At 40.8% G+C, this 19276-nt stretch overlaps 1 protein-coding gene across 6 annotated transcripts in view; it reads left to right on the top strand.

The window, feature by feature from the left end:
* Window positions 1-19276, top strand: part of Cdkal1 (CDK5 regulatory subunit associated protein 1 like 1) — a 670695-nt gene that overhangs the window by 500249 nt on the left and 151170 nt on the right. For all 6 annotated transcript variants that reach the window (XM_004668379.2, XM_045136581.1, XM_045136582.1 and 3 more), the window contains one exon: window positions 11193-11373. In XM_004668379.2, coding sequence (XP_004668436.1) covers window positions 11193-11373 — 181 coding nt within the window. The remainder of the gene's footprint in view (window positions 1-11192; window positions 11374-19276) is intronic.

Genomic DNA, 19276 nt, shown 5'->3' with positions numbered 1-19276 from the left:
TATCTTTCTGACTTAAGGAGTGGGGGATGGGGACCAGTTTCTTTTGCTATTTTAGTCAGAACAGACAGAAGAAGGTGGAGTGAGTTCTAAAGTATCAGAATGGTGTTGGGGTCTGAGCTGTAATTAATTACTGATGCTGAACATAACTCTGGCCCTTGCTTTCATTCCCAAGTATAAATTTCCACTGTGTGCAAAATAATTCCATCCAAGAAGAATTCTAATTACTTTAGTAATTATCGTCTTATCTCTAAATGGAATTCAGACATTTGCTGCAGTCTATGAATGTTAGAAATGTTTCATTTACTTTTCACCTTGAATAACAGAAAAATACACATTACAGAATCCGGCTTCATTGAACCTTATAATTCAAGTTACCATAGAAACAGAAGAACTCATATTAGAATTGTGTTAACAGTACCACAGATAGTAAATACCTTTACTCTAAACAGCAGTGTCATAAAATGATTTTAATAATAGATGTGTAAAAATTCTGTTAAATTTAATATGGTTCCTTTTAAATATTATAACAATATTATCCAGTATGCTTAGTTTTAGTTTTTAAAAAAGCAGTATCTTTGGTCTTATGTGAGGCTTTGTGAATGTTCCAGAATATTTGCTGTGGAATGCAAGCATGGTGACAGGATAAAGATCGTTCTAAGCACAGTGTTTAGTTAATGTTTCGTTTACAGTGATTACCACATTTTGATTGTGTCTTGAAGGTGACCTGTCTGTCTGGGTTCATACCAGGCTTAGACCTGTCAGGGACAGATGAAATTGTTGGTGTCATCAGTTGTGGGTTGTCTCACCCAGTTCCTTTGGCCTGTTTCATAGCTGCTTTGCTTTCTGTGTTATAAGTTATTTACTGCAGGTGTTTTAAAAGTCTTTGCTGTGTGATTTTAAGTTCTGATTTCCCCAGATATTCAGAGGTTTGCAGTATGCTAAACACATTTGCCAGTTTACCCCTTCCTTGTATCACATGTATTTTCACTTTCTCGTTGTTGTAGTGGGTGTTTTATGATTGTGTGCAAGTGCAGGCACGTGTGTACACGATGTGCGTGTGAGGTCAGAAGACAACTTTGAAGCGTGAGTCCTCAGCTTCCATCTCCATTGAGGTAGGGTTACATGTAGCTCCCTGTTAGTTTGCCTGGCTGGCGAGTCTGAGCTTCCTGGAGATTGAGCCCCAGGCTGCCTTCTCTGCACTAGGTGTGGCTGGGGTTACAAACACCTGCTATAGTGCCCAGCTTTTTTGCTTGGCTGCTGTGCATCTGAATTCAGCTGTTGACATTTGCACAGCAAGTGCTTTGTCCTGAGCCATGCCCAAATCTGTATTTTCTCTTCTACTTCAAAAGAGTAAATTGTGCCAAATTTAACTAAACTGACCTAGATTTTTGTTAAAAGTCTATTGCCTTAAAAAAATGAGTAATTTAAAAACTTGGTCCTGAACAGATGACTTGGAAGCTAAGATGCTTGCTTTCAAAGTCAAAGGATGTAGGTTCAATTCCCCAGTACCCCTGTAAGCCAGATGCACAAGGTGGTGCATGCATCTAGTTTGTTTACCGCGACTGGAGGCTCTGGCATGCCCATTTTCTTTCTTTCTCTCTCTCTCTCTCTCTGTCTTTCCATCTGCCTCTCTCATAAATAAATAAAAATAAATTTTTTTTTAAAAAAACTAACTATGCAAATTTACCTTCACTCTAAGTTCTTGAACAGCAAATGACCCAGTTGGAAACAAAGCTAGTGGGTGGGTTGATGGATTCATAAATGACAGATTAATATTAATTCATTTGAACAAACTTTCCATAAAGAAAATTGTGTGCAGAACTGCAACTACTACTTAAGCTGATTACTTTCTATGTAAAGCTTTTTTGAGCTAAGATTGTTTTTAGTTTTTAATTTGTGTCTGTTTTTATTTGTGTAATACTTTAAACCTTACAGAATTTCAGAGAATGCAGAATGCTTGTATGATCCATTCACTGTTATGAAGTTTCACTGTAGCTGCAATGTTACTCCAATCTAATAGAGTTTTAAATTTCTTACACTTTACACATAAACCAGCTTGCCAAATGGCCATGTCTTCCAGTTCTCTTTCTTTCTTTCTTTTTTATTTATTTATTTTTTTGTTTGTTTGTTTGTTTTTCAAGGTAGGGTCTCACTCTAGTCCAGGCTGACCTGGAAATAACTATGTAGTCTCAGGGTGGCCTCAAACTCACAGCAATCCTCCTAGCTCTGCCTCCCAAGTGCTGGGATTAAAAGTGTACGCCACCACGCCCAGCTTCCAGTTTTAGTTAATATTGTTTATTATAAATAAAGTCAAGCCAGCTGTTTTGAATCTGCTCTTTCAGTGCCTTTTATATTCTGATCATATGTTCCGATAACATTTTACTGTAGCACCAGTTGACAAGATTCATGAGAAAAATACAAGCTGTTGGAATAGCTGATGTGGGGAGTCCCCATTTGTGGTGGTTGGCACATGTGTGCTCCCTACTTTGTTAGTCTTTTGGGGAGAATATAGGCAGTGGCCATCAGTTCAGTCCCTACACTGTACCAGTTGCTGTTGAAAATGCCTTGTATCCATAATTTCACCCCATCCTTGCTTCTATCCCGGAAGGAATGGTCCCTGTCTTGTGTAAGAGGGGCCTGAGGCTCAGAATGTGAAGTGCCTGTGGTGAGAAGGTGGTTAGCCAGGGACCCAAATCTGTCTGTATCTAAGCTGTGATTTCATCCTTCTGACACTACTGCTGTGTCCTCTCTCTCAGACATGTGCACATAGGCATAATGCCACCAGCCCATTGCTGGATGAGTGATGGTAATGATCAAAACAGAAACAAGGTGTCAGAAGGGTGAACAGAGGGCAATCTAGTTTTAAGAGCCTCCCTGCTCACCAAGTGAGTAGTGAAAGAGCACCAAGAGGGTTGGAAGATTCTAATTGTACCAGCAATAACCTGGTGACCTTTTGCAAATCTCTTAACACTTCTTTCTATAACACTGCAAAAATACTGGCAGATTTTAATATATTGCAGTAAATTACTACAGAAAAAAATTGTTATTAATAATGAGTTTTGCTTTTGGTGAACTCACAAGCAGCCAATATTTATAGCATATTCATAAGATGAGAGTATGTTAACTTGTATCAGAAGACTGGTTTGTGGTGATTAAAAGCACCTGACCAAGTTCCTCATTTTAATACATACTGATTGTATAACTCAGTAATTTACTTCTCTGAATCTTATTTCACTAATAGTTATTTTCCCCATTTGTCAGGCAGACTGAGTAGGTTGTCTTAAACAAAATATATATTAGTGTATTGCTAGCATGTAGTGTTTGTATAGGAAATGTCAAGGCTGTGGTAAGCCCGGCTGGTCCATGCTGAGCCCTGTGGCGAAGCACTTTCTGAGCAGTGTGTCAGCCTGTGAAGCTTTCGTCTGGATTCATTTACTGTGAGAAGAAACTGAAGAACCCAAAGGCTAAGCAACCTGGCCTGGCCATGCAGCCAGTGAGACTTCTCAGTTGTGCATGAGCTTTGTCTCCCAATACCCAGGTTAAAACACAAGCAAGGCTGGGGCATGGCTTTCTGCTTGAGCCTGAGTACCCAGGTTCAGATCCCTAGACCACACATAGAAGAGAATTTCTCAGAAGCTCGTGAACCAGCTAACCTAAAGAAAGCAGCAATGAGCAAGGAGAGCGAGAATGAGAGGTCCTGCCTCAAATGAAGCTCAAGGCGAGAGTGATGCCCAATAGATGTCCTCTAACCTCCACACTCACACCCTGGCCCACACACAACTGCACTATGCACACAAACACAAATCCCCACACATACCAACCCACCCTTAGAAGAAAACACCCTTAGAAATGAGCTCCAGATCTCTCAAGACCTTTGTCCCTAGCTCATCATAGCTTTTAGCCCATTTCTAGATGTTGCCATGCTTTTAGCTTTTAGGCCAGATTGTTAAAGATTTTTATCCATAAAATTATGAGAATAAATACAGTACTTTAGAAAATACTTAAATTGATGTGAAAAACATGATTTTCCTTAAGTCTCCTGTTGAATACACATAGTCTGATTCTGTGTCATGGGTCTGCCCTTGGGAAGCAGTAAGTTCTGACTGCTTTTTCAAATCCTGGAGTGACGTGCCCTGAATGGAATTCTTTGCCACCATGGCCTTTCCATTTAGTGTCTCTGCCTGGTGTCCATCTCATGCTCTGACTACGTCCTGTGGAAAGTTTTGTTGTTAAATCCATCATGGTGGCACACACCTCTAACCCCAGCACTTGGGAGGCTACGATAGGATGATCGCCATGAGTTCTAGGCTAGCCTGAGCTACAGAGTAAGTTCTACTCCAGAGTGACTCCTTACAAGAATATGTCATGGCAAGTTCACTCTGGCTTTCCCTCTGTGTTTAGAAAGTTCTCCCTATACTTTGTAGTAGATTGTAGATACAATTTTCAGCATACAATATTTACCCAATGGAAGGAAGTATGTAGGTTGATGATTTTTAGTAACTATACATTTATGTAGCTAGCATCGCAATTTGATTTTAGAATACTTTCTACCAGATCAACAAGTTTCTCCCTCCCTATTTTCACATGGCCTGCTCCCACCCTCAGGCCCAGGCAGCCTGCATCTGCTTTCTGTTTCATCAAAGGTTTGCCTCTTCTGGAAACACCACGTGCATGGACTCACATGCATAGCCCTGTGTGCCTTCTTCTGCTGCTTCCTGTTTCTCAGACTCCTCCGGGCTGCTGCCTGAGCAGATGCTTCTCTCTGACTTGTGCATGAGCTTCCATCGTGTGGATAGCCACTCTTCAGCTACCCCTTCAACAGTTGGTAAATGCTTAGACTGTTTCCAGTTTGGAATTATGAAGAAGGCCAGAATGAAAACCCACTTCTAAGTGTTCATTTTGTCCTGGGTAGATGACTCAGCAGAGGTGCTGTCACCGTACTGTGAAGCTTAACTTTCTGAGAAACTGCCAAACTCTTTTCCAAAATGTTCCCAGCAATTTAAACTCCAGGGTACAGGTGCTCTGTGCAGCCCTGGCTCTGCTCTTTCCTGGTCTCTTTTGAGGTACAGGCATTCCACTGGGCATGTGATTTTAACTCATCACCACACTGTTAATGATATTGAGTAATGTGCTAATGTATTTATGTACTAGTTACATAATGAATTTGAACCCAGACTGGGCTACATAAGACCTTGACTCAAAAGCAAACAGAGCTGGAGAGATGACTTAGTGGTTAAGGCACTTGCCTGTGAAGCGTAAGGACCCATGTTCAACTCTCCCAATCCCACATTACCCAGATGTACAAATGTGAGGAAAGCACAATGTTGCACATGCCCACTAGGTGGCACAAGCATCTGGAATTTTAGTGACTGAGGCCATAGCATGCCAATTCTCTCTCTGTGTCTCTCTCTCTCTCTCCAGGATAAAAAAATAAATAAGCAAAAAACTTTAAAGCAAACAAACAAATCCTGCAAAGCACATGGTGTGTGTTTATGTGCATTTTATCTCAAGATGAAATAGTTCATTCTTAAAATATAGAGTTTTTATTCTTCTAGCCTGAAGCTAGCCAAGAATCCATGTTCCTAATAGAAAACCTTCACCAAGCACTGTCCTGCTGCTGATGGTCAGAGCATCGGTGGGGGCATTATTCTGTTCCCTACATGAGGAACACACCCATTTTGTCATGAAACAAATGACAGAAAAATAATAGACCAACATTTCACTGTTACTTATGCTCACTGTCTGTTCATGAGGTGCTGCCCAGTGTGTGCTGTCATGTGGGTTCCTCGTGAGCCTCCTCCCTGCTCATTGGCTATTTTTATTTTTATCTTTCCGTTATAATTATTCTCTAAAAGTATTGGGGAAAATAAATATTAAAAGTTTTTTACATTTTAAGTACACATACTATTTAGTGATTTTATATATTACATTCACAGCTTTCAGTAAATTTGTGAAAATGATAATTGAAAAAAATTAAAACTTAGAAAATCCATAGCCCATCAAAGATAGTTTATCCAAAATCAGCACTTAAGTACTTAGAGTAGTACTCTGACACCCACAGAATTTCTACTTATCCTCTTCATTCATAAGACACTAAATTAAAATTTGTTTCACTTCTGAATTTTTAATTTTCCCATACTGAAGAGAATTATTTGCTAGGCAAATTAACAATGTAGATGAGGATTTTAATTGGCTCACCTAAGGGGCCAAATTGTTTTTAAGAATGTAAGTAGAAACATTTGAATGTTTTAAATTATAGACAAGCCTGGTCTTATGTTAAGGTACAGTCTCTGCTTTTAAAACATAAGAAATTAGCACTGGAGAGATGGCTTAACAGTTAGACGCTTGCCCGCAAAGCCAAAGGACCCAGGTTCAACCCCCCCAGGACCCATATAAGCCAGATGCACAAGGTGATACATGTATCTGGAGTTTGTCTCTAGCACTTGGAAGCCCTGTCATGCCCATTCTTTCTCTCTCTTCTCTGTCTCTCTAACTCTGTCTTTCTTCCTCTTTCTCTGCCTCTGCCTCTTTCAAATAAATAAATATAAATAAAATATTTAAATAAAAGATGTAAGAACTTAGCTGTATGTTCTTTGAAAACCGTTAAACTGATTGTTTTTAAATATTGAAAAGGGGGCTTGGGGAAATGGCTCAGCACTTAAAACTGCTTGCTTGCAAAGACGTTTAAATCCCCAGTAATGCTTAAACCTCCTATATAAAGTCAGATGCACAAAGCCGCACAGGCATCTGGGGTTTGCTTGTGGTGGCAAGAGGCCCTTATGTACCCATTTTCTTCTCTCTTGCTTTCCTTGCCAACAATTAAGATACTTTACAAATAAATACCGAGCCAGGCATGGTGGCACATACTTTTAATCCCAATACTCAGAAGGCTAAAGGAGGAGGTTCACCATGAATTTAAGGCCAGCCTGGAGCTATAGCATGATTTCCAAGTCAGCTGAGCTAGAGAGAGACCCTGCCTCAAGAAAATCAAATAATAACAAATAAATATTGAAATATATAAGCCACTAATTTTTAGTAGGCTGCCCCTTCTGTGTTTTGCATCCATATTTTGGATGGGTTATCACATGTGAGTCCTTAAAGGGCACCCCCCCCCCCACCACACACACACACACATACCAGAAGACCAAAGTAAGCAGGTTCTTGTGCTGAGCTCCACTGACGGGCCCCGGGGGTAGGGGGGGAGCAGCCAGGGACTTTCCTTTGGGAATGCCCACAATCTATTGCCAGTTCATTTCAACTCACAAATATGGACAATGACCAATTGTCTTTATTCCTTGCAGGATTTCACAGGCGGTTACTAAGATTTTTTTTTTTTTTAATTTTCTGGGAGAGATGAATTTCTCTGGCATGTGCTGTCTTTTAATTTTAGCTATGGATTTCTTTTGATGATAAGTAGTTAAAAGGCAAGTGTGAAACTAATTAGTTGAAAATTATGTATGTAATTGTTTTTGTTCCACATTGTAGTTAGTGGAAGAAACTGGTCTTTTTATTGGCATCTTACCGTAGAAACATCATTTTTATGGTCTTCTCAAATGTGAGTTTGAAGGTCACCTCAAAGAAGTACAAAATATCTTTACATCTCAATATGCCATCTCATTTTTCTAAATGAAATTGTCTCTGTCATTAAAGAGAAAAGTTCTAGTCCTTGAAATTGACTGAAGTAGAGTTCATCCAGGGCTGAAGAGATGGCTTAACAGTTAAGGTGCTTACCTATAAAGCCTAAGGAACCAGGTTAAATTCCCCAGTACCATGTAAGCCAGATGCATAAGTTGGAACATGAATCTGGAATTTGTTTGCTGTGGCTGGAGGCCCTGGCATACCCATTCTCTCTTTCTATTTGCCTTCCCCCCCTCTTGCCTGCACATGTACACCAATAAGTAAATAAAATACATTTTTTTAAGTTTAGCCAAGATAATAACTAGTTAATACAAGAAGAAATAGGGAACAAAGTACCTTGTAGGATCAATGTGTTACACTTCTTTTACCCCCATATCACATATTCTGAAGAGGAGGTGGTGGTTCTTAGGGAGTGATGTGCATTCAGAACGCAGTATTTTTACTTTCTTCAATGATTTCGTCACTTTTGCTTATGCCACCCACCTGGTGTATTCTTTCATGTAGAGGTGCATTTATGTGATATGAAAAATCAAGATTTGTCATATAATAAGCAATTGTTTTCTGGGTTGCTCATTGGATCAGAATTTTGGAGTATTTTTAATGCAAGTCTATTAGTGTTAAGTTGTATAAAGAGGATTTTGTAGCATGCCTGGGAGAAGCCAAATAGCCATGAAGAATAGGACACATACACCGCCCTACCAATAAATAAGGGCAGTTTGCTACCCATACACTCTGTGACACAAAGTGTTCAGTGTCTGGTTCTCATGGCAAGAATTCCTATTTTGTCCTGAAAGTCTCAAGCCCTGGATCAGAGAGAGCAAAGTACAAGAGTATGTAGGAAATAGGTGCAAAAGTGGTCAGCAGAAGCCTCGGGGCAAACTGAAGCCCTCAAATAAATAAGATGCTGCCTCTCTAAAAATAGGAAAAGATGCTGTGAGAAGGAGAATTAAAGACCAAGAAAGAGCTTTGACTTACTATGGTATTAATTATTATTGTTATTATTTTTTTGGTGTTGTGAAATAGGGCCTTACTCCAGCCTACTCTGCAGTCAGAACTCATTTAGTCTAAACTCACTCTGTAGTACAGACTAGCTTATTCTTCTGCCTCAGTCTCCTAAAATGCTGTGGTTAAAGGCATGCACTACCATGCTGCAAATTAAGTTTTTCAAATAAAAAATTGGAAAAAAAATGCTCAAATACATTTTCTATAGAACATACTGAGAAAAAAGGAGGAGGGCTGGAGAGATAGATGGCTTAGCGGTTAAGGTGCTTGGCTGTGAAGCCTGAGGACCCATCTTTGACTCTCCAGGTCCCTCCTGAGGCAGGCGCACGGTGACACAAGTGTGCAAGGTTGCAGATGCACAGTCGGTGCTGCACACATCCAGGGTTTGGTTACAGTGGCTGGAGGCTCTGTGTGCCAATTCCTTCTCTGTGTCACTCTCACTCTCTCACATTAAAAAAAAAATGTCAGTCCATTGGGCTTGCCTCAAAAAAGAATAAAAGAGGAAAAAGCCAAGAATGAAAGCAGGCGTTCCAATACTCCAGAGAGGAGACCCTGAGAAAGAGGAATTAGAGACAATTGAAAGGTCCATTTCCTGTTCAGAAAGACCGTGAGTCTCCAGACTGCACCTTACACAATTATTCAGAAGTGTAATTCAAGGCATATTATCTTGAAATCTAAAACACTGAGAATAAAGCTGATTGCCTAAAAGGTGAGTTATCAAATCTATGTAAAGAAGTGTGTGGAACTGGGTATGTGGCAACAGCAGGAAACTCCCCTAGCAGGTGCAAGACCGAGTTTGGCATTCACCATGGAAAAGAAAAAAGAAAAGAAAAAAAAAAGAAAAGAAAAGAAAAGAAAAGAAAAACTCTGCTTCAGAGTGAGTCTGGACATGCCATCAATATCTTTGCCTACAGTTTAAAAAATGGGATAATGCAAAATTCTGATGGGTAATCATATTTCAGCTTCAAGTGCTATGCACCAATATACTGCCAACCAGTCGTGTGGTGTGAGACATGTTCAGACGTGCTGGAACTTAGCAGTAATGACGCCTTCTCCTTGAGGACACTCAGAAGAGTGAAGGCAGTAATAAAGGATGACGATACGGGACCCAGGGAGACACAGATAAGGTCGAAGGGCCAGAGCAGCGAGGTCACTGCAAGAGCAGTGCAAGCCTGAAGAAAGTCCAGAGAGAAAGAAAGATGAATTTTTGAATTAGCCCATGCATGGAGGATTTAGAAGATAGCTTTATGTTTTGTTTTGCTCTGGGGTTTCTGTGATGCTGAGATGGACCCCAGGGCACCCACGTAGGAAAGTGCTCTGCCACTGACCTGCTGCCCCAGCCGCAGTGCTCGGGTGTGTTCAGATCTGATGGCACTTCCTAGAAACGTTGAGGTCAGGAGCATCGGTATTAAGCAGAATTTTTTTTTAATTATTTATTTATTTATTTGAGAGTGACAGACACAGAGAGAAAGATAGATAGAGGGAGAGAGAGAGAATGGGCGCACCAGGGCTTCCAACCTCTGCAAACGAACTCCAGACGCGTGCGCCCCCTTGTGCATCTGGCTAACGCGGGACCTGGGGAACCGAGCCTCGAACCGGGGTCCTTAGGCTTCACAGGCAAGCGCTTAACCGCTAAGCCATCTCTCCAGCCCTTAAGCAGAATTTTTAAACAGGCAGTTTCTACCTTCAAGACGATATTAGATAATTTGATAAAGATCTAGGAAACATTTCTAATTTTTAAGGAATACATAATTAACATTTAATATATCTCTGTGCTATATTGTCGACAGTGGCAGAGGGTCTGGTTAAATCACACCATCATACTCAGAGGACACAAAAACACTCCCTTCATATTTTATGCTTACCTGTGAAGATTCTGGAACATTGTATTATACATGCTGTTAGCTGTTGTATTTTGTGTGGAACTCAACCTCTTTTCATTGCTAGAAATCAAATTCAAGACTCATGCATGATAGGCCAAGCATTCTACCACAAAGCTACATCCCCGGCTGGTGGTGGGTTCTGAGCCCTTCCAAAGAAGTGTTGTTACTGTGACTAGAAGTGTTGTTACTGTGTCTAGAAGCTATAGACTGAGCTTGTTGGGGTAAGTAGGTTAGAGGACTTCCAGAGCTAGCTCCTCATTGACCAATACAGACAAGTTAGTAAACATTGTCTAAAAATCAATAAATCTTGAGATTAGTGGAGCATCTATTTTAATATATAGAAGAGAGAACAAGGAAACATCTAAACGAATTAAAAATTGGTGTGTCTGAGGATGAACAGGGCCATGATTTTCACTACAAACCCTTGATATTTGGGGCTTTTAAACCATTCACACATCTCCCTTTTAAAAATAAAATGGAAGTTTTAAAAACAGTGCTATTTATTTGCTGGGAATGGTGGTGGATGCCTTTAATCCCAATCCTAGGGAGGCAGAATTAGGATGATCACTGTGAGCTCAAGGCCAGCCTAGACAATGTGGTTTAAAATGTCAAGGAAATAAAACAAATATGGCCTAACAACCTTCCCCATTCTGTCTTGCTGTTTTCTAGAGTCCCCGGCATAACCATTGCGACAGATATTATCTGTGGCTTTCCTGGAGAAACGGAGCAGGATTTTCAACAAACAGTGAAACTTGTTGAAGAGTACAAATTTCCAAGCCTGTTTATTAACCAGTTTTACCCAAGACCAGGCACTCCTGCGGCAAAAATGGAGCAAGTTCCAGCCCATGTGGTAAGAGGTTCTCCTGGAAGGTTCCAGCTGTGCCAGTGGGCATGAAATGCTTTCTTGGCATAGCCACTAAGTTGCAAACTATGGGGAGAATGCAAGATGGGGTGGGGAGCAAATGACCTTAGGCAATCAAAGGAAGATCACCTTTGCTTATTTTGAAGAGGGTTAAAGTTAGTTTGAAATAAAAATTAACTCTCATCCAATACTTATTTTTGCAAATGCATAGTAAAAATATGGTAAATTTTTGAATGTTTCATGTATGAGCTGGAGTGTAGCTCAGGGCCAGATTCCTTCTCTTGAATGAAGACCTCACTTCCATCCCAGCACTGCAAATGAACAAGTAAAGTGAAAGCAGGTGTCAGCGATGGCTTCACTTTTCCTGTATAAGAAAACCTCTTCATAGAAGTCTCAAGGTCTTTCTGCTTCACCTGCTTATCTGTCTGGCTGTCATTTATCTCTCTGTTCTCATTCATTTTCTCTCCCTCTCCCCCCTCTCCTTCTCCTGCTCAAGGATAGATCTATCAGCTATTTAGCAGTCTACCTCTCATCATTCATCACAGGTAGGCTTTGCATTCTTTGTGAACCCAGTTTCCTTTCCTCTTCTCATCGTTATAAGTACATTAGAGTAATATGACTCAAAATAAATGTGAACAAGTTCTAGATACAGCAAAGAATACCCCAGAAATTAATAGTCTCAAACAAATATTTAGTTTCTAGATTCATGGGCTGAATGTGGGAAGCTATAAAATAAGCCTTAGGAGATATGAATATTTTTATGTGTGCATATGTGTATATAGGATATGAGTGTGCTGTAGCATATGTGATACATGGTGTTCACAAAGGTATGTGGAGATGTGTGTGTGAATGGAGGCAGAGGAGAGCATGGGGTATCCTTCCCTTGCTGCTCACTATGCATTTCTTTCCTTGAGATGGGGTCTCTCCCTCAACCTGTTCTATAAATTTTGCAATTTCATTTTTCATTTCATCCACTACCCATTTATTATTTAAGGGTGTGTTTTTTAGTATCCAGGAGTTGGTTGTATTCCTGACACATCTTATGTTGTTGATTTCTAACAATACAGCATTGTGATCTGATATCAAGAAGGAAATTATGGGGCTGGAGAGATGGCTTAGCGGTTAAGCGCTTGCCTATGAAGCCTAAGGACCCCGGTTCGAGGCTCGGTTCCCCAGGTCCCATGTTAGCCAGATGCACAAGGGGGCGCATGCATCTGGAGTTCGTTTGCAGAGGCTGGAAGCCCTGGCGCGCCCATTCTCTCTCTCTCCCTCTATCTGTCTTTCTCTCTGTGTCTGTTGCTCTCAAATAAATAAGTAAAAAAAATTTAAAAAAAAAAAAGAAGGAAATTATGTCAACACTCCTAAATGTTGCATTGTCCGTGTGTTTAGTTTTGTTTGTGATTTTGAGACATCTTGCTTGTCACTCAGGTTGATCTTAAACTTGCCATCCTCCTGCTTCAACCTCCTGAGTACTGAAATTACAGACCTCCAGGCCTAACATATATGTTCATTTTAGTGTATCCTGATGGAGTTGATTTTTGTATGTGCATGTTTGTTTTCTGAAACAATTTTGTGGGTCTTTGTGAATTTCACTGGATCTCCTCCCTTAAACAGAAACTCCTTCTGAAGATATTTTTAAGGTCACCCCTTCTTAGTATCTTTATTTGAATTTATACCACTTGGAGCTCTTGGTGCAGTTTTGCTGTGTGCCTGATCTCTTTCATAAGGTTTGGAAACTTCATTCGGCCCCTCTTCACCTATATCTTTGGCTGCAGCCTCTCTCATCTCTCCCTAGCATTTCATTTGTACTTGGTAGGTATCTGTACTGTGTTCCCTGGTATCTCTTCCTATATTTTTCATTTTTTGTTCTCTTTGTGTGTCTGTCTGGATATGTTCTCTTCACTTGGCTCTCATCCCTGAGCCCACAACAGCAGTGGCGTTGTGTGCTCCCTGACTGGTTGTCATGATACTGTATGTTTGTCAGCTTTCTGTTGCTATAACAAAGTACCCAACATAATCAATTTATAAGGAGAAAGGTTTATTTTTGCTCTTGTATTAGAAAGTCCAATTCATGGTCAATTGTCCCCATTCTTGTTGAGCCTGTGGCTAGCAGTATGTCATGGCAGCAATTGTGTGAATGAGGTTGCCAGGAAGCAAAAAATAGGGAAACAAAGTCACTTTCCCAATGTCCCCTCCACAGGTCTGCCCCCAGTGACCGGTTTCATTCCATCAGGCTCTACTTCTTAGAGGTTCCACCTCCTCTCACACCTCCAACATATGGGTCCCAGGAAAGCAAGGAAGCCCCTCATCATACCTTATCACTTACAGACCATGTCTCTGAGTGCTCTAATTACAGCCTGTTCTCTTTCTTATTTTTGAACCTACTAGTTATCTAAAAGCTCATTTGAATTTCTTCAGTATCTTCATCTAGTATTGGTTGGTGGTTTGTTTCATGCCTTTCATCTTCTCACTTTTTTTTTTGGTTTTTCAAAGTAGGGTCTCATTCTGGTCAAGGCTGACCTGGAATTAACTATGTTTCTCAGGGTGACCTTGAACCCATGGCGATCCTTCTACCTCTGCCTCCCGAGTGCTGGGATTAAAGTCATCTTCTCACTTTTGTTCTTGATTTCATGTCCATGTTCCTGCCTATTTCTTATTGAATGTTGATCATTGTTGCCAAACATAACAATTATAGAGCATCCCTGAGGATTCTAGAATACGTTACATCTGCTAGAAGCCAAAACCAACAGTTTCACCTTTGAGGGTGGTGGTGTTGTTACTGCTGTTGTGTATTTGTGTCTGGGTTTTGAGTGCACTAACTGGCCTGGAACACACCCTCTTGCTGTGCTGGGATCACAGGCATGAGCCAGGAGAGACAGTTTTAAAATTCGTTTTCAGTTTTTCTGAGAACTGGCTTATTTCTGGCTTGCTCTTGCTTTCTGAGCACAGTGTGCTAGTGTCTCACAACTACTGGTAGTGTGTAACTGGTAGTGTTCTGACAAGTGAAGGGGTCTGTAGTGGTTTGAATACAAAATCAACCCTGTAGACTCAAGTGTTTATGATTTAGCCTCCAACTTAGTCTCCACCTGGTAAAACCTTGGGAGGTGGAGGTGTCACTGGGGTGGGCTGTACAGATCATCAGGCCGCCTTCTAAGTGTTTAGAGCCAGTTCACTTCTTCTGTGCTGCCTCTGCCCGTGTGTGAAGTGAGCCAGTCGCCATGCTTTCTCCACCAAGATCAAACTCCCCTGCCCATAGCTGCTTCTGCTCTGGTGACTTAGTGGGTAACTGCTACAGCACCTGAGTTTGTGCAGCAACAGACTATCTAGGGGAGGGTAGCCTGTGCTAGTTCCATGGAATGAAGACAACAGACTGTCGCAGTGACATCACTGGATGTGGAAACAGGAAGAAAGGCGACAACCAGCTTTGTGACCTGGTTCCACTGACTGTAACGCCACCATTGTGGCTGTTCTGAAACTCTCCTGTGTGTCAGGGTCTTTTCTTCCACAACTCTCGCTTTTGTCTGGTGAGCTTATGAGAATGCAGCATGCACTGCATAGTTTTGGGGCTCCTTTGCTTTGCTCTTCCGCTTAGTCTCCCAGCATCTGCCTTCTCAGTGACAAACACCTAGAACAAGAAGTAGTTTCCAGCCATGGAGCTCTCTTCCCCTTCTCTCTGAAATCTTGGCTCTTCAGGTCTTCACAGCTTGGGTAGCATTTGGTTGTTCAAATCCATGCTATGAATTACATTCACCTTTCTTAGTTATTCTGGGCAAGGACATTGAAACAATGCCAACTGGTGCACTTAGCCAGAAGCAGAACTTGATGCATAAAATACTTTGTTTCATCTTACCATCCAAACACAGTCCCTTAGTGTCTTCCATGCATATATAGACTTTGTCATAAAGTTCTAGCACAGCAGAATTAACTCTCAAAAGTTTTAAAGCAGTTTTTGGTTCATAACAAACTGGCACATGGTGTACACAGAGCTGTATGAACACCCCGTTTCGTACATCTGTAGTCTTCTCCGTGACAAACACTCCCTGCCTGAGTTTGCGCGCCCCCACACTCGCTCACCTGCACTCTCCCACAGTACAGATAGCCCTACCAAACAGCCCATTCCTTACAGTCAGTAAGCCTTTGTCTGTGTGTATATTGCCCATAGTTTATCTTTCATGTTAGGGGTCACTCTACTATCGGTGGTATACTTTCTGTGAGCTTTGAAAAATGTAGTGACATGTATCTCCTAGTGTGTACTGTCAGAGGAGTTTCTGTCCTAAAACTTTTGGTCATCCCACTCTCCCCAAACCCTTGACAAACACTGATACTATTTTTTTCTTTCTATATTCTATTTATTATTTATTATTTATTAGAGAGAGAGAGGAGAGAATGGGTGCAACATGGCCTGTAGACACTGAACAAACTCCAGATGCATACACCACCATGTGCATCTGGCTTACATGAGTTCTGAGGAATCAAACCTGGGTCCTTAGGGTCAGAGGAAATGCTTAACATCTAAACAATCTCTCCAGCCCCAAACACTGATGTTTTAACTGTCTTCTTAGTTTTACCTTTTCCTGAAGGTTATATGTTTGGAAACATGCAGTGTGTGTGTATCCTTCTCAACTTGATTTCTGCCACTTAGTGCTATGCATTTAAGATTCCTCCATATCTTTTCACAATGTTGTAGCACTTTAATTTTGGCAGTGAATATTGAGTACTGAATATCTAGACATACCACAGTTTATTTATCCTTTCAACTCCTAAGGGACATATTGGTTACTTCTGAGTTCTGGCACTCATGAGGAAAGCTGCTATAAACATCTGTGTGCAGGTTTTTTGTACAAACATGAATTTTCAGCTCATTTGCGTAAACATCAGAGTGTGGATGCTGGAGTATATGGATGCTAAGAGCATGTTTAGTTTTGTCAGGAGCAGCTGTACTGTCTCTGAAAGTGGCTGCGCAATGCATGGGTTGCTTTTGATAGTGTCAATATTTTGTGATGCTGTGTAGCAGGATGTCATTGTAGTTTCATTTCTGTTTGGGTGATTTTTGTGGTGTGTGTGTGTGTAGAGATGTAGAGGTTTGTATGTGGTTTAGAGGTGGGTATGTCATGGGTGTGGGTGTGGGAATGATTCTTGTTTGCTCATTTATTTTATTTTATTCTATTTATTTGAGAGAGAATGAGAGAGAGAGAGAGAGAGAGAGAGAGAGAGAGAGAGAGAGAGAGAAAGATATGTAGAGAGAGAGATTGGACATACCAGGGCCTGTAGCCACTGCAAATGAACTCCAGACACATGAGCCACCATTGCATCTGGCTTATGTTGGTAATGGGAAATTGAACCTGAGTCCTTAGGCTTTACAGGCAAACACCTTAACCATTAAGCCATCTCTCTAGCCCTTGGTCATTAATTGTAGTTTGTTTGGGTTGTACATCTTTTCTTTTTTTTTTTATGATGCTAGGATTAAACCTCCCACCCTGTGCTTGCTGAGCATGCACTCTCTCAGGATTGTAGCTCAGCTCGTTAAAGTTGTTTCCAGCTCAGTGAGGATGTGGCTATTCCTCTTGCTTGTTTCCACCTGTGGATTTTCTTGGCAGAGGTGTCTTCTGCCCCATTTCTTGCTCATGATCTTTTTTATTGATGCCCATTGTGGATTTGGAGAAGTTCTGGTAATGTAGAGTAGCAGTCCTTTACCAGATAAGCATTTTACAAAGCTGCTCACTGCATCTTGGTTATCATTATGTTAAAGCAAATTCACTTTTTTATTTAGCACCTGTTAGAATAGTTATCATTTTCCCACTATATTCCAGCTGAGGCAGCAACCTTGAGCTTAGGGTTGTCTTAGCATTTCTTGTGACACTTAAATTCTATCATCCTCAGCGGCTGGTATTTTGTGCTCAGGAGCCAAGCGTTCTCCGATTCCCCGTCATTGCTCACTTCCTTAAGCCACTATCTCCTCATTGAACTTTTTCACATTCATTTCCTTTGGTGGCTATAACAAAACAACACAAGATGGGGAGCTTACAACAGCGGGAGTTTATATCTCATGCTTCAGGAGGTAAGATGCAGACCGCTTCCTGCTCTAAACCCTGCAGAGGAGTCCTTCATTACAGTTTGCCAGCGATCCAAAGCTTGCTGGTGTGTGCCTTCATTTTCACAAGATGTCCCCATGGCAGACCACACTTGATTATCTTCTTACAGTGACCACTGTTCCTGTAATATAAGTGGCCCACTGTGCTCTTGGTCTTAATTCATTTTTGCTACAATATAAGGTCACTTTCTGAGGTATATGACTGTGTTGAGGGATATAATTTAGTTTACATTTTACCTCTATAGTTCAGTAGCTATGCTCCAGATAAAACTAGGACATAAAGTTGTATCTTTATAAAATTCACAGGCTGGAGAGATTGCTCAACAGTTAAGGCACTTGCCTACAAACCCTGACAACCCGGGTTTGATTCCCCAGTACTCACATAAGGTCAGATGCAAATAAATAAATAAAATATTTTTTAAATATTCAGAAGCCAGGCTAGAGAGACTGCCTAGTGGTTAAGGCACTTGCCTGTGAAGCCTAAGAACCCTGGCTTGACCCCCAAAACCCACATAAGCACATGTGTCTGGAGTTCATTTGCAGTGGCTAGAGGCCCTGCCATGTCCATGCATGCTCTTTCTCTCTCATAAACAAATAAAAATAAAAAATATTTTATTAAAAAATTCAGAAACCTAAATCAAAAGAAGTAGAGATTAGCAATAAAACTTTGGATATTTGCCTCCTTCCCCTTTGTGCTGGTATCCGGTTCATCAGGAAAACAGCACCCTTGCTTATTTCGCCAATTTTCCTTAGTTTCATTCGGGCCCCCCCTTTTTTTTAAAATTTTTATTTATTTATTTATTTGAGAGTGACAGACACAGAGAGAAAGACATATAGAGGGAGAGAGAGAGAATGGGCGCGCCAGGGCTTCTAGCCTCTGCAGACGAACTCCAGACGTGTGCGCCCCCTTGTGCATCTGGCTAACGTGGGACCTGGGGAACTGAGCCTCGAACCAGGGTCCTCAGGCTTCACAGGCAAGCGCTTAACCACTAAGCCATCTCTCCAGCCCTCATTCGGGCCCCTTTTGAAGTATTTTGGGGCAGCTCTCTCCTTAGGATCTGCATCTATCTGAAAAAGAGAAGCAGATTCTCCAACAGAGAGTAAGTTAGCACCTGGAAAATTGAGATAACACTTACTTTTTTGATAGAGAGTTTAATAGGTGTAGGCCCTCTTGTACCCCTTGATTGATGGTAGCTTGATATTGGAGAGTGGGCTTATGTTTGGACGAGGATCCATTGGGAGGGGGTAGAGCATGGATGAGCCTAAACAATGCTACCAAACTGCCTGTATTTGCTGAAAAGAAAACTAATAAATTTTTAAAAATGGAGTAGAAAAGGGGAAAGTGTGGGGAGGGGAGGGAGTGTATTACCATGGGATATCTTTTATAATCATGGAAAATGTTAATAAAAATTGTGAAAAAAAAAAACTTTAGATATTTGCCATCCGAGAAGGTTTGCAGTAGACATTGTTTTCTTGCATCTCCCAATGTCTTTTTTTTTTTTTAGTTCTTGCTTATATAAAACTTGCTCATTTGTTATAAGAAACAATATAGTCCCACTTACATATTTTAAAGCATTCTTTATGATAGTTTGTTTGGCATGTACATGAAAAGGTTAAAGCCTGAACAAAAATAAACTGAATTCCAAAATGCCTTTTACAGCTCATTAAATGATGATTCTTTTTTCCCCCAATTTTATAAAAATATTTATAATTACTCATTATGCCTGACTTAGGTACCTTATAAAAATACTTATGCAACTAAAATTCATCAAAATATAGTGTTCCCAAATGAGTAATAAT

This window comes from Jaculus jaculus, chromosome 17, assembly GCF_020740685.1.
Source record: "Jaculus jaculus isolate mJacJac1 chromosome 17, mJacJac1.mat.Y.cur, whole genome shotgun sequence".
Lineage (NCBI taxonomy): Eukaryota > Metazoa > Chordata > Mammalia > Rodentia > Dipodidae > Jaculus > Jaculus jaculus.
This window is presented reverse-complemented; position numbering and strand designations above follow the sequence as displayed.